The 15427-nt window shown below is 42.6% G+C and overlaps 1 protein-coding gene across 2 annotated transcripts in view; it reads right to left on the bottom strand.

The window, feature by feature from the left end:
- Nucleotides 1-15427, bottom strand: part of Yki (Transcriptional coactivator yki) — a 43478-nt gene that overhangs the window by 7676 nt on the left and 20375 nt on the right. The window contains exons 2-5 of one of the 2 annotated variants that reach the window (XM_076426702.1): nucleotides 2134-2357; nucleotides 573-760; nucleotides 287-490; nucleotides 78-163 (exon numbers count right to left, since the gene is read on the bottom strand). In XM_076426702.1, coding sequence (XP_076282817.1) covers nucleotides 122-163; nucleotides 287-490; nucleotides 573-760; nucleotides 2134-2357 — 658 coding nt within the window. In that variant the 3' untranslated portion in view covers nucleotides 78-121. The remainder of the gene's footprint in view (nucleotides 1-77; nucleotides 164-286; nucleotides 491-572; nucleotides 761-2133; nucleotides 2358-15427) is intronic. The other variant, XM_076426700.1, reaches the window with a different exon arrangement.

Genomic DNA, 15427 nt, shown 5'->3' with positions numbered 1-15427 from the left:
TGGATGCAGCAAATAATCAACGACGAGGTGCTAGGAGTCTGAGCCTGTAGTTTGGGTTAGGTGGTTTTAATAAGCACCTGTAACGACGGGACGAGATCATCGGTCGAGTCGATGTTATCGCTCAGAGTAGATAGGTCTGGTGTCTCCATGGGTGCGCCGCCATCTGCAAAAAGAAAAGACCGGGTTTTAGTGGGGGCCGCGTTAACGGATCCGGTAAACAGAAACTGATGGAAAAACAAACGTTGTCTTTCGACCAGCGCTACGTCTTTACGATATAGTTCTACACCTGCGAGGATATCTCACCGCTTGTGCCATCCATATTGTCGTCGATGTTCGCGAGGAAATCTTCCGGCGTGTGTGGAAGAGAATACGCGGAGCCAAGACCCAGACCACTGTCAGCGCTCTCCTGGCGTGCGTGTTGCTCGTTGATCCCCGACAGGAACGGATCCATGGCAGCGTCGGTGGTGCTCTGTCGTAGCATCAACTCTTGCTGCGGAAATCAACAACGTTACTCCCCCGTTTTTCATCGAACGAAATGCCTTATTCAAAGAGAAGAGGAAAAGTCGACCGACCTGACGCATGATTTCCTGTTGCCGTTGCTTAAGACGTTCGCGTTCCATTTGTAGCGACTGGAGACGAAGCTTCTGCTGACACACTTGCAACGTCTGATTGCTCTGGATACCACCACCTGTGGGCTGTTGCTGGAGCCAGTTCTGCGGCAGCATGGCACCGGAAGTGGGGGCCCTTTGAAGGTGGGTCGCTGAAATATGTTACGTTCATCTATAAACACCTTTAACGGAGTGTGGAGCCCCAGGTGCACTTGGCAATTTAGCCCCTTGCTTTAATATGACGTCTCGTTGACATTACATAGCGGATCTTTATGCAAAGTAAACATTTTCTACCTGAACTGCAACGAACCGGAGTGGAATAGACACTTACTTTCAATGCATTGGCGACAGGTGACGCATTTATGCGTCATTCGAGCTTTTTACTTTGGTACGAATGACGCGAGTATACGTCATCGACATCTTCACATATTGGTCTCAAAATACAGGGTGACAAGAAATAACGGAGTTGAACATTTCTTATTATAATTCTGTCAAATCGACGAATTTTGAAAAACCAAATAATAATGGCCACCCTTTGAGCCGATGCAGAGGCTCAAACGTGTTTTGAAATTTTCGGCAATGGGCCGCAGCTCTTCTGGCGTCACTCGGTCCCACACCCGGCGCAGAGATTTTTTCAATGACTCCAAATTTTTATGGGGCTGAGCACAGGCCCTGCCCCCCAAAATCGACCAAACGCTGGAGTTCATAGGGTTGAGATCCAGTGAGTACGGCGGTCATTCCGCAGATGTGATGAAACTTGGAAAATGGGATTTGCTACGGTTTTCGTGGATCAAGCGGTCAAAATCAATCAAGTAGTGTATCGACGGGACATTCTCGAAGCCGTCGTACTTCCGTGGGCCCAACAGCACTTCGTTACGACGTTACAGCAGGATTCCGCGCCGCCCCACAGGGCGAAAACAAAAACTTTGCACCAGGAGTGGTGCAAAGCCCATTTTCCAGGTTTCATCACATCTGCGGAATGGCCGCCGTACTCACCAAATCTCAACCCGATGGACTACAACGTGTGGTCGATTTTGGAGGCCAGCGATTGTGCTCGGCCCCATAAAAATCTGGAGTCATCGAAAACATCTCTGCACCGGGAGTGGAAGCGAATGACGTCAGAAGAGCTGCGGCCCATTGCCGAAAATTTCAAGACACGTTTGAGCCTCTGCATCGGCTCGAAGGTTGGCCATTTCGAAACCTCTTAAATATGTGAATACTAACGGTCTATGTTATCGTTGTTATTGTTTGGTTTTTCAAAATTCGTCGATTTGACAGTATTATAATAAGAAATGTTTAACTCCGTTTATTTCTTGTCACCCTGTACAATGATAGAACATTACAAACGTCTTGTAAATTAACATACATATATGCCTTTCGCGAAAATTTCTTTGGAAAAGTAAAGATTTACATAAATTTCTACCAGTTCCCTGCTTCTCACACAAAGATGTCACCGCGCTATGCAATGCTTTAGCCAAAAGGAGACGTCGAGAGAAAGGGATGGCTTGAAGAAGGGGGTGCTTACGGATTCTCGGGTCGAACCAGGAGGTGGTGCGCGTCTGATGATTAATAAAATAAATCTCTCCTTCGGGGGTGCGGGCTTGCTCCCATCCGTCGGGAAGCGGGCCCAGGGAGTTGGTGGCGGCGCTCGATGACTTTCCGTTGTCGACGGCGGCGGCGACGGCGGCTACGTTCGCGGCGGCAGCTGTTTTTCGCGGGTCCTCCCATGTCGTGGTCCGTGTCAGGTGGCTGGAAACAGAAAATTATACATAACACGTTGAACACGCACGCGCCCGCTATTTTCCGCATACGGAGTATGTATAGCGATACAGTGGTACAACGCGTGGCGAGTGCCGAGCGCCGAGGCGCGGGCCCCGTCCTGCAGAAACTGAATACGCCACCGGCGCGTATACAGTTATCCACATATAGTAGGCGCATTCTAAAATTAGTCCCATTCAAAAGACGACGACGCGAACGTGTAACAGCGGCCGACCGTGCTGTGTGCGCGAGCCACGACCACAGCCGCAACCGACACTCGTATTAAACCCATTTTTTCCACCCCAAGATCCCGCCCTTTCCTACCGTAACATTCCACATATGTACTTGTTTATTCTACCAATCTTACTATGTATTCATTTTATCAATTGACCCGTCCCTAGCAAGAAGCTTCAACCCACGACTCCCGTTGAGAATACTCTTCCTTTCACTCTCGGACACAAAGATACTTACGTATGACGTTCAAAGCAGAGTCATTTATAATTGATTTACAGCTTGTCAAATCTAGCTGTGCGGCTGACCAAAACATAGGAATGGGCAAACAAATACAAAGATTTCCCCCCGCGGGGGACATTCAGCCGCACAGCTGGATTTGACAAGCTGTACTTCAGTTTAGAACTCGAGTCGTTTTCAGGCAGACGAGCAGAAAGGTGCAATTCGGAATTCAATTATTAGCTGTGCTTATTTGAAGTGCAATCGAAGATGAGCTGTTAGAGCTGTTACTTGAAAAGAAATGTCTACCTTAATCGCAGCAATTCGGGGAGTGAAATGGACATTTATTTTCCGTCTTGTGTTTATCCTACTTCGAAATTAGTTCCCGACATAAATGCATAAAATCCCCAGTTTCAGGAATTGCTATTCTATGCAATCGTGTCCATCGTTCTGGTCGTATTGCTTTATCTTCCGAGTCCTTTCACCTTCTCTGGGAAAGTACCTGCTTCGAAATTTGCATCCCTGAAACGGCATCTTATAATTACCGTGTTCCCCGAAACGTCCGGGGCGGAAGGAACGCACATTGTGACCGCGTGGAGTGAAACCCACGTAATTATACTGCCCTAAAAAAGTTGAAATAACTTGCGAAGAGGATACAGTGACAGGTATACGCGGGCCAGTGAGAGAGAAGGCCCAAATTGCGGAAGCGTTCACGCGTTATTGGGACAGCCGACGGGAAAATTTCCCTCGAATAATTCGGACGCCGCCTACTCGTTCCTTCGGGGAAACGATATATCTCTTGGTCTTATTTATTTGTTCGTAGGATTTGTTTCGAAACGTCTCGAGAAATAAAGAGCGACGGGATACCGGCGCGCACTCGAGGACGTCGTCTTGTATTTTAAAGCCGTTCGAGGAAAGAAACCACGGGACACGTTAATATCACATTTCTGCGAGCACGAGCAAATACCGTCCACCATTAAGAAAAACCGTACGAGAATCGGGTTCGAACGAATGAAATTTCATTATTCTTCCCCGTTCGGCCAATATACGCGTTTCGCGAATATTTCATAACTGGACTGCGGATTTTATGGATTTCTGACGGGACTTAGAAGTGCAATTTAAAAACAAAAAAAAAACATAATTTGATAATATCAATACATTATTTTGAACTTATTAGAGTGATTAAAGAAAGAATGCATTCTTTTCAACTTATTGAAATTGTTGAAGGAGAGAAGAGCTTTGTACAGGTCCCTCGTTTCTTAAAATTAATCAACGAAATGTGTATTTTGTCTAGAAATGATAAATTCTTCTTTTTTTCTATGGGCCCTTCGTGTGTATTGTTGAAAGTGCGAGTGGGTAAAGTGGAGGGATCGACGACAAGAGCGAACTCGAAATTTCGCTTTCCGTGGCGGGAGTCGACGATGAAGTCGTTCCGAGTGTCGAAACGGCTTTAGTCGCACGAAAACACTGCGTTTCTCGGTCCTCCGACAAAAATAGCGGCTAATGGCTGTGATTGCCGATCCCCGTCTTCGTCCTCGTGCTCGTGGCCGTCGTCGCGCGCGTATCCGTCGGCGTCGACGTCGGCGTCGGCGTCGGCGTTGTCTTCGTCTTCCCACCAGCCTCACCAGCGTATTTACTTTACTCGCGTGTCATTTTTCAGCCGGGAGGAAGTAGAAAACACTACACCGTGCACCGAGGCCTCCGACGCCGAAGCTGACGCCGACCCAGACACCGACGCACAGTGGTCGATAAGTATGAAAAATGGGACAAAAATAAAAAAGAAGTCGTTATATAATTTGATTTATTATAATCTAACGTGCGCAAATGACACGTTTCCTTTTTCTCGATTTAATCTCATCGAAAATAATTAAAATCTTAACAATCATTTGCCTTTCCTACCGAAGTGAATACCAAAGTTGGGCATTAATCGATTGAAATTTTGATCATGTTTGATTGATCAATGTGGACGATTAAAAAAAAGAAATCATCGAAAAATCGACGATTGCCTCAATCGATTGATGAAGTTAATCGACAATCGTTGATTAAAAGAAGAAATCATCGAAAAAAAACGTAAAAGCACGTAAACAGAGATCGTAAAAGAAACAAATGACAATACACCTACATTCAGTTTACATTTATTTCATTATTCATACAGTTTTGATTCCGTATTTCATTTCGAAGTTTCAGCAGTTAATCATTAATCAATTATCCGATTGACGATTAATAATCGTTAATCGCAATTAACGACTAAACTAGGAGATTAACTGTTAATTGCGATTAACGATTGAAGTAGAAATTTAGTCAATCGTTGATTAAATTTTTGCCCAACTCTGCTGAAAGCACTGAAACTGTGGATATAAGTAGTAAAATAATCAACAATTGATTTATCAGATGGAACTCGTAATATAGTCCATAATTCGTATTATAGCCGAAATTGAATCTCACCGAAAATAATTAAAAATTTAATGATCATATGTTTCATTTCTATCCAACTGAATCCGTGTACAAGTGGCAAAATAATCAACTTGCCCATATAAAAATACATTTTGAGACAGTCAAACCCAATTTTCGATAAGCGTGAACATGGAAGAACGGTTTCGCATGCTTTGCATTACATACTAGTCCCGTTATAACTGATGGAATTCTCATTGGAAAAACCCATCATGATCGATGGCGATTAACAGGTGTATTCGACTCTATTATTTGAAAATTTAAATGAAATTTTCAAGTAATGCTAGCTTTTCTCCCACTTTACAAGCAAATCGACCACTGTGCGACGCTACAACTTTTTATTTATCCTCGTGAAACGAATACCGAGCGAACCGACCACCTTGCTCTCGGCTCCACGGAAATTTTAGACAAAATATGCGCTTCGCTGCACCTAACGCCACCCTCGATCATTTCCCGATACGACGAGAACAGATTGCAGCCCGCTGCACCGACTACCGATACTGATACACTTTTTTTTACTCCGAAACCTTCCGGCCTCTCTCTTCGAGGCTCGATTATCGATGGGAAAGAAGACCTCTCAAGATCCACGGAACATGTGGAAACCCAAAAATATTGGAATCATCTTTCGCAACGAAACACATCGACATCGATGCTGCAATTTCTAAGAAGTGAACAAAGAGAAATGGAAAGTAGGTCACGTATCTAAGCTCCGCACTCTAAATAAAATTCATTGAATAGACTTTAATTAAAATTGAATTTTGATGTTCTAAATTATTTAACTATCTCTCTCCTGGAGTAAAAACCACGTCGTACATGGGGGACACCTTCGTCTGTGTCGCAACTTCTCGATTCGCCTAACAGACACACAGAGCTGGGGAAAATAGTATTTTAAATAGTAAATAGTAAATATAATCCTATTTATTTTAAAGTATGTATACAACTTTGAAAATAAAATATTTTATTTGATGCAGTAATTTTTGAAAATAAATAATTTATTTGAGGCAGTAATTTTTTTGAGAATAGTATTTTAATTAAAGAATATTGAAAATATTTATATTTTGTCTTTATTTTCAATTTTAATTCCAAATATTATTGTTGAAAATCATGGTTCGAATTGAGTACATTCATGATTGTACGTAAATCGTTTTTTAACGATAAGATTGACTGTATGTTTATGCGGTTTCTCAGAATATTCTAAGAATGCAAAAAGTAAATAAAATATTTTATTTCGTGTTTCAGATTGTTAAAATAGAAATATTTTATTTTGTGGATCAAATTGTTGAAATAGGAATATTTTATTTTGAGGTTCAGATTGTTAAAATAGAAATATTTCATTTTCAAAATTATATATCTTATTTAAAATACTATTTGCTTTCAGCAAAATAAAATCTAAAATATTAAATAGAATTTGAAATATTTGTTTCGCCAAATAAAATGCCAAATAATAAATAGAAATATTTTATTTTGTGGATCAAATTGTTGAAATAGAAATATTTTATTTTGAGGTTCAGATTGTTAAAATAGAAATATTTCATTTTCAAAATTGTATATCTTATTTAAAATACTATTTTCTTTCGGCAAAATAAAATCTAAAATATTAAATAGTATTTGAAATATTTGTGTTTCGCCAAATAATGCCCACCTTTGCTAAAAGAGGGAAAACAAAGCACGATAAGTAAGCAACAACCTTTTCTCCAACATAAGATGCTAATGCTAACACAAGGGTAACTGCTTCGAACTGTCCAGCCCTTTTGGTACACTCTTCGAAATCAAGATCGTCAAATAAATATCAAGAGCTGCGTATACGGACATTATTCCATATCGAATGGTCGCGCAACGCGCAACTCACTGTATGTACAAACTAAAATTTTCAGATTTTATCTGTGTCTAGATAAGACTGACCAATCAGACCGCATTGTAGAATTAATCTTGGACACCTTTGGTATTTGATACAGCTCGAGTTTTCGTCGGCGTGGAATCGTTCGAGTCCCAAATAACGTTCAATAAAGATCGTTAACATACTGGGTAAAGTAGGCTCTCCTCCTACACCCTTCATTTGAACAGATCTTTCACGTATGATAGAATTTCATGTAGAAACAGTACGAAATGTTATATAGAAGTTTTTTAAAAAGAATGCACGAAATCGTCATTTATTTTAACTGTATTTTAACTGTCACATTAGAAATAGTTGAATGAGTTACGAGAAGTTGAAAAATATCTTTTTAAAAATGGATCTAAATAGATCGTTCAAGTATCATCGAGTTTAATGTATGGTAAATTGATTGATTGTACAATAAAAATATTCGTTAACGCTCCTATAGTGTCATATAATTAAAAAGTAGCTTCCTAGCTAATAATCATGGCGCGCAACTAAATCATGGGAGTGTAAGAAAGTTGCGCATTGCTTTATAAAATCAACTCAGACTTATGACAAAGATTTTGAGCAGAATCCATATTAGCTACTATTAATTTCCTTGAAACGAAAATAAAATTGCTGTTTGTCTATCATCGATACCGGCCATTAGAGAGCACGCAGGCCCAAGGTAGTTATAAATTGTCCTTTCTTCTAGGAAATTACTAACGACAAAGCGCCCTAATCACCGTAACCGTAAGATAAATCGTGGCGCAGGGGGGGGTTAGCGTACAATCCTACGGCTACTAATCTTCTAAACGCAACGGCCTCGGCTTCCAAGAGGTGTTTCCATTATTTCGTCCATCTCAAAGGGTTAATTAACTTGAAACTCCCCGGCCGGTGGACAAGGATATTTCTGATTGCGAGCACGACGACGGCCACGTTGAGTCGACGATACTGTTGGGAAAACGGAGAGAGAACCAAACGACGTCGACGACGACTACGACCACGACGAGAACGACGACGACGACGACGACGACGATCCTGTTACGTTCGTCGGAAGGAACGGTTTCTCGGAGGTTTCGCGAGGCGTTACGTATTCTGGCAAAATCCGTGGCCGGCTCCCGTGTGTTCTCGTTCTCATTCTCGTTCTCGTATCCCATCCCGGATGACTTAATGCGTTTCGCTTAAGTCATCGAGGCGAGGACGCAAACAAGTTCTCTAAATGGTCGGGCGGACCGGTGTGTGTTCCCGGTATTCCCTGCGCGCGGGGGCAACAGAATCTTCTTAACGCGGTTTAATAATATCCGAACGCCGGGGGAGTACGTTTGACGCAGTTTCTGCCATTAAGAGTATTATCCGATCGGCGTAGATCCGATCGAGCCAGCTAAGCCCGCGGTTTCCCGTGATCCGCGACCGACCAGCCGCGACGGCCTTTCGTTCGCGAGAGATTAACCACCGACGTATAGAAAGACCTCGGAGCTTCTTCGCAATCTTCCTGCCTTCGACAGAATTGCAATATAATCATTGTCTGGCAATATCGTGGACAAACGGCATCATCAGGCAAACGAGTCGAAAGCACCTTGGTTTTAACAATTTTCTTCAAATGAAAAATCGAAGGACACTTCGGCCGAAATTTTCGAGAGCTACGCTAGATCCTACCAGAGTTGAGCACTAATTTTTATTTAAATAAAACAATTTTTGCCGTACTCTGGATCCTACATAGTTCTCGAGCCACCTCAGGCCCGCACCATACAAACTGCGCGTGGCGCATTAGAGCGACACCGATATCAATAGGTTTTCACATTACCGAAGAGGTACTATTGTCAATGGTATCTAGGGATTGCAATAACGGTATGTACACCGGTATACCGACTACCGGTAATTTGCAATTTCGTGAAACCGGTATTTGCTAAGGTAAAATACCGGTATTGTCGGTATTAACTATAAATAATAAATATTTTTCTCGGATGTCTACTCTTATTTGAAATACGTATTTACAGGAGTACCAACATCAATCATTTGCTGAAACCTAATCTCACATTTATAAGGGTTCGCCGCTAACGATGTGTGTGTGTGTGCTGCTTAAAAAATTACATTTCAAAAATATGCAGTTAATAAATTAGTTAATGTTTTCTTCTATTAATAGATATTGTATAATAGACAACACAAGATTTTTATGTGATATTTATTCTCTCTTACTAGTATCTATACTATCTCTTTACTCCTAGTAATTAGTATCTTCTTAACAATAATAGTATTATTATTAAGAAGATACTAATAATACTATATGTTTTGTTCCTTTATTGTATTATAATTAGACTGCGGATGTTTATGCAAATGCATATTTTTATCGAAAATAGATAAAAAAAACTGGGACCTAAACAGAAATTTGTTTTGTCATTAGAGGATTTTAAAAATATAATTTTTATTTTGCATATTTTGCATATTGCTACTATCACATCATGTGATGTAGAACGCTATTTTTCAGCGTGTAAATTAATTTTAACAGACAAGAGGCATCACTTTACAATCGACACTATAGAAAAAAACTATTGTTGTATATTGTAATTTAAATTATAATGAATAAAACAATAAAATAATTATACATACATTTAGCATATAGCTTGCATACATCTTGCATATATTTTGCATATTTCGACATATTTTAAATGCATAAAGATCCGCAGTCTAATTATAATACTGTAATGGTTTATTTTTTATATTATATTTTTTGTTTCTAATGTTTTAAAAACTTTAATTTACTGCTCTTATTAATAATATTTGATCATAACATTTGTTCCTTTATTTTATATTCGTACATAACAAAATTGTTTATATTTATATTTATAAAGTAATAAATATGGCAAAAAACAACTGTGTTCTTGTACCTTTCTGAAAATTCCTTGTACCGGTATTGCAAACCCTAATGGTATCTCTTGTAGGCCTATTCCACTATGTCACATGATAATTTCGGAAAATAAATTTGAAAAATAAATTCGGAAGAGATAAATTTGGAAAATAGTTCTCAAGTTCAACGCCAAAATTTTATTCAGATACGGGAAAATAGTTTCGCGTACATTTAGACGTGCTTGGTAAATCCAAAATGTCGAATGGACGGCTGAGTGTTGCTGATCGCATTGATACGGGTGTCGCGCAATTGCGCCCCGAGCAGTTCATATGGTGCTGGCCTTAGGTGGCTCGAGACACGCGGACGGGAAAAGGGGGCATTGCCCTAAAAAATCGGCCGAAATGAGCTCTTCTTGCCGATCTCTAATACGTGATTCGGTGTCTGGAACATATCAGGTTTTTTCCGGAATTTTTAGTGGAGATCGAATGGAGATAATGGAGCAAATACTGGCCCCTCCGATTTGTCCTGTAACTGAAGTACCTCTGTGGGAGAAGTATGGGGTTCGAACTTGGCAGAAAAGGTTCTAGAATATTGTTTAGAAATTAATATTTAATCAATGGGTTAGGTGCTCCGTACAGAAGCCAGCTAAGATAAACAGCAATATCGGTACCGAACGAATAGATCGCCTCAAGAATCGCTTCCTTCAGAAATATTATGTAAAACAAGATTTCAAAGCTTGCTTTCTAAAGTCAATTAGTTGGTTTCTAGTAAAGCGCTGGTTGCGGCATGTAAATATAGTTGCATCGGACGGTGTACAACCGCGGGATAGATCGCGGGAACGAAAGCGGAATTGGTTCGGCCGACGGCGGACATTCAGCGAGCGAGGACAAAAACACAGCGGCTATAGATCTTGGCCGAGAAGCATCTGTTGTTTCGCGTTCGGTGCGCTCGCACGTGGCACGAGTGCACAAGGATCCTTAGTCTAGCAATTATAAATAAATGTTTCTCGATCCGCGGCGCGTGGACGGCGCGGCGCGGCGTGGCTCGAAGGCCTGGACAGGCAAGAAGCGAGCGGGCTGCTCGATCGCTCTCTGGCTTGTTTATCCGAATAGAAAACCTGGCCGATATCGAGCGTTCGCCTCGAGGAGAACAGCTTTTCCAGTCGCGGCGGACGAGATCGGCCACTGCCTCTCGATACCGTGCTGCCTCGGGTCTCTCTTTAGTATTTGCGTGGCAAGGACGCGAGGCTAGCACGAGGCATCGGTTTCCGACAGGCAATCGTGCTCGTAAATACGTTTGCTGCTTCTCCCTCTGTATGTGTTAGCCTGCGGATCTTTGTGCATCAATTGCAAGGTGCTGCTATCAAATCAAAACTCGTAATTCATTTTTTACCACCTTTCGAGATCCATTTTTATGTCCCATAATCGCATAAACCAAATTTGATGTTGATTCTTTTAAGATGTGGGAGAGTTGGAGCAGCGTCTGCTATGATCGATCAATCAGATTATTTCGATTTTATCGGAACTTTCGGAGTTGATATTCGGCACTTAACATGTCAACGTAACATCGATCGTAAAGAAACCGAGAATCATACGTCGACCCAGAAGAGTTAACGCACAGATGCCAATGCAAGAGCCCAATGCAAGATGCTCGTTTTGGTCGAGCGGAGAGGAGGGAAAAGAGAAAGAGTGGTGAACCCGCGGAAAGATCGAGCCGGAAAGAAATGGAAAATCTATCCTCCGGGGATGCGTGATCGGTGGCACGGTGGAATACAGAACGGATCGGCGTGGAGCGGCGTCGTCGGCGTGCTCCAAAAGCTACATGTCGCTCGCGGTTCTCTCCGGAAGCTGTTGGACGCGTTCCAAGATAGTCGGAGTCAAGTCGAGTTGAATCGAATCGAATCGAATCGAATCGAGTCGGGTCGAGTCGAGTTGAATCGAGCCGAATCGAGGCGGAGAGGACTAGTAGGAGAAGACGGAGTCAAGAGGGAAGGCAGGGGTGAAGGAGGGGAAAGAAAGAAAGGAGGAAAAGAGGGGAGGTAGGGAAGCAAGCAGGCAGGCAAATAGGCAGGCGAACACAGAAGAGAGGCAGCCAGCTCGAGAGCATTGGAGAATTACAAGAGGGTTTCTGTGTGGCGCACGGCATACGGACTACGATGTATTTTTACTCCGGACATCACGGCGCCGGACAACTCGTAAATAGACACTCTCGTACCGACGCTCTCTTTCGCCTGCCTACTCTTCTCTCCCGTCGTCGTAGTCGTCTTCGTCGTCGCGATCGTCGTCGTCTTCTTCTTCGTCTTCGCCGTCGTCGTCGTGGTCGTCGTCATCGTCGTCGTCATCGTCGTCGTCGTCGTCGTCGTCATCGTCGTCGTCGTGTCTACCATTCTCTTTGCCTCCCTCTGGCACCGTTCCTCTACCTCAAAACCCATCTCCTACTCCTTTCCCTTCTCCTTCCTCTTCGTCATCTTCTTCTTCTGTTAGTCCCGGAGACGACAAGCGGACTCGTCCGTCGCCCCTCGAGTTTATCGCCGAAACGGCCGAGTACCGTTAACACGGACTTTTAATGGCGCACGATCAACGGCGCGATCACAGATCCGCCTCGATCCTAGACACCCAGGGATCCGTCAAAATTCCTCCGACCCCGAAGGTCGATTGTTCGGTCGTAAAACGTGCAGGCGACGCGTGCAAACGCCACCGGAAGTTGGACGCGTCGATGATAAACACTGTGCTCGCGTTCTCACTATCAACCCTTCGGGGATGACGATGGACTCTCAGCTTGCTTCTGTATGGTCACTAATCTCCCGATGATTCTGACTTTCTAATATTTGACCCGACCATCTTCAGATTCTGGAGAGCGAATAATAAAACACGTCCCATCTAATCATCTGACCTTCTGTAATCAATAGACAGCGGGTTTTGTGCATTTGTGACGATGATCGCTAGGTGTAAAAACAGTAGAAGTACTTGAAAATACTGTTGTATTATTTTCAGCATGTCAAACATTTTAGAAAAGACAATCGGTTTGTTCAGGTAGAAAATTTTTATTTTCCGTAAAGATCCCCGCTGTCTAATTCGAACATACTCCTCAGAGTCGGTACTAACGAAAGAAAGACTGAAGGAGAACGAGGTTCATTGCGCAGCGAATTTCTAAAAATGTGTTTTAAGAAACCTCAGGATACCATTGCAGGATTACACGAGTGTGCCAAATCTGCTTAGGCCTGACACAGACTTTTCAATTTTCGCCCAATTAACCTTTCAACCCGGTGACTTCTCAATTATGAACGCTTGCGAGGATGTAACGTAAGACAAATACAATTGCCGTAACAGAAGTTCGCTATGACACGATAAACTTAAAGAATTATTCGTCGAATTCAGAAGATAAATTAGACTGCGAAGCTTTGTGCAAGATAGAAATTGTCTAAGCCAATTCTTACGGACAGAGATTGAATAAACATGAATTTGTTCGTTTGATCATTGTCATAAGTCGGGGATAGTGTGACAATGTTCTTCAAATCTTCCAACGTCTCCACAGTCTTGTAGTTTATTCATTTCTGTTGTAGATGCATCAAATCCGCAGTCTAGTGATGACGAATTCATTCCTGATTCGTGGTTCGGAGGATTCCGCTTCTATTTTGTGGTATTCTCACAATTGCTGACTCGGCAGGGGTAATACTATCGAGAGACTCACGTCGTTGCTACTCGGAATCGTTCGTTATGTACGACTCGTTCGATAATTTTAATCGGACGACTAACAGCATCGATGGTTCTGTGTCGTTCGCGTCCAACCATTCTTCCGTTAACGCTTTGCTAGTACCAATATCTGGCAGCCTCAAAAATAAAATCAGAGTAATGCAATCGAATGCAATAAAAGTACACAAACAATATTTTTATAACCTCACGAATTGTAAAAGAATAAATCTGAAATCCTTCATTTCTAGTGTGAACATTTATGATGCCGAGAGTGCTCTTGCAACCTTCTTGCATTTATAGCCCTAACCAAATTTGCTACATCAACGTAAAAATTCATTTATTGGACAAATAATTCCGCAGCGCTGGCAAATACATAATTTCCGGATGGAAACAAATAAATTGTTTTCCAGGGTGATCCGATAATAGCGTTTCCTGGATTCGACAGCGGGAGGTGCGTATCGATCGGAGTATTTCCGGAGAGACGGTGCTGCACGCGCGGACTATCGACATCAAAGATGCGACAGACGATATTTATGGAACCGATGCTCGAAATTGTTGACACGAAACTCAAAGTTAGACGCGGCCCGGCGCCACCGACTCGATTCGTACCCGGAAATCCGTTCTCGGCCCGCGAGAGAGCAAGAAGCTACGCCGAAGCCCGAGAAAAATCGGAGAGATTAGACTCCAAGCAACACACAGGGACACCCTTCGCGATCCGCTCGAAGATCTTGCAATCGAAGCGTGCTGCCACGGTCTCTGGGCTATGGCGATCGCTAATTCTAACGACGAACGGGACGACCGAGAGGAGAGAGAGAAAGAGAGAGAGAGAGAAGAGGCGAGTCGAGGACACTCGCGCTTGCCTTGAACTTTCGATACGTTCGAGGTATTCCCGGAGATTCGTCCTCCTGTCCGGCATTCTGGCGCGTTCGTCGCCTAAGTCTCTCTCGCGTCCGCACAGGTGTGTCCGGGGTCTTTAGCCTCCGCGGCGAGCCGCGAGGTAAAAACGCCGATCCACGGCTGACACGCCGCACAGACCAACACTATACTAACTAACTCAGCCTAACTAACACACACTGCCCGGCAGACGCATTGTAATACTTCGCGGGAGACTCCGCCAACAGCTGGAACCCGTAGATTCGACGCAAACGCGATTACAAACCTAGTTAGCCGCCCAGTTAGTCGTTGCCCGACAAAACTCGCTCGGCTACGTCTTGCCTTGCTCTCGTACGCGGTTCTAGCCCATCAATAATTGCAAAATCGCACATTCATTCTCATGCTATCATACACGTAATGGACACTTCCATCGAAACCTGCAAAATATGTACATACACTGGCGAGAATATAAATAGGGAAATTGACCCGTCAATGTATACCACATTCTTCTGAAGTTGTAGTTATTATGTCTCTTCTTTTCTTTGCACATATTAAGGGTATACTCCTTAAGCTAACTCTTGCACAAAGTTTTGATAATTAACTCAGCTTAATTGTTAGTAAAATAAATACAAGATAGTAGTATATGTATACATATATAAGATAGTAGTCCCGTCTGCTGTGACTAAGAGTGATAAGAACTAGTAGAGATTTTACTATCAATCCGACCTAACAGTTATCGGTGGACCGAGTATCTTTATGCATTTATCGCACGTACATATTTGTGAAATACAATGGAACGTCCATGTAAAAGCGCAAAATTATTCGCATTCATCTACTGTTTTGGCCACGAGGAATTTTCAAGTAACAAAAAAAAAAATGTATCTGATAATAT

This window comes from Lasioglossum baleicum, chromosome 6 (assembly GCF_051020765.1).
Source record: "Lasioglossum baleicum chromosome 6, iyLasBale1, whole genome shotgun sequence".
Taxonomy (NCBI): Eukaryota; Metazoa; Arthropoda; class Insecta; order Hymenoptera; family Halictidae; genus Lasioglossum; species Lasioglossum baleicum.
This window is presented reverse-complemented; position numbering and strand designations above follow the sequence as displayed.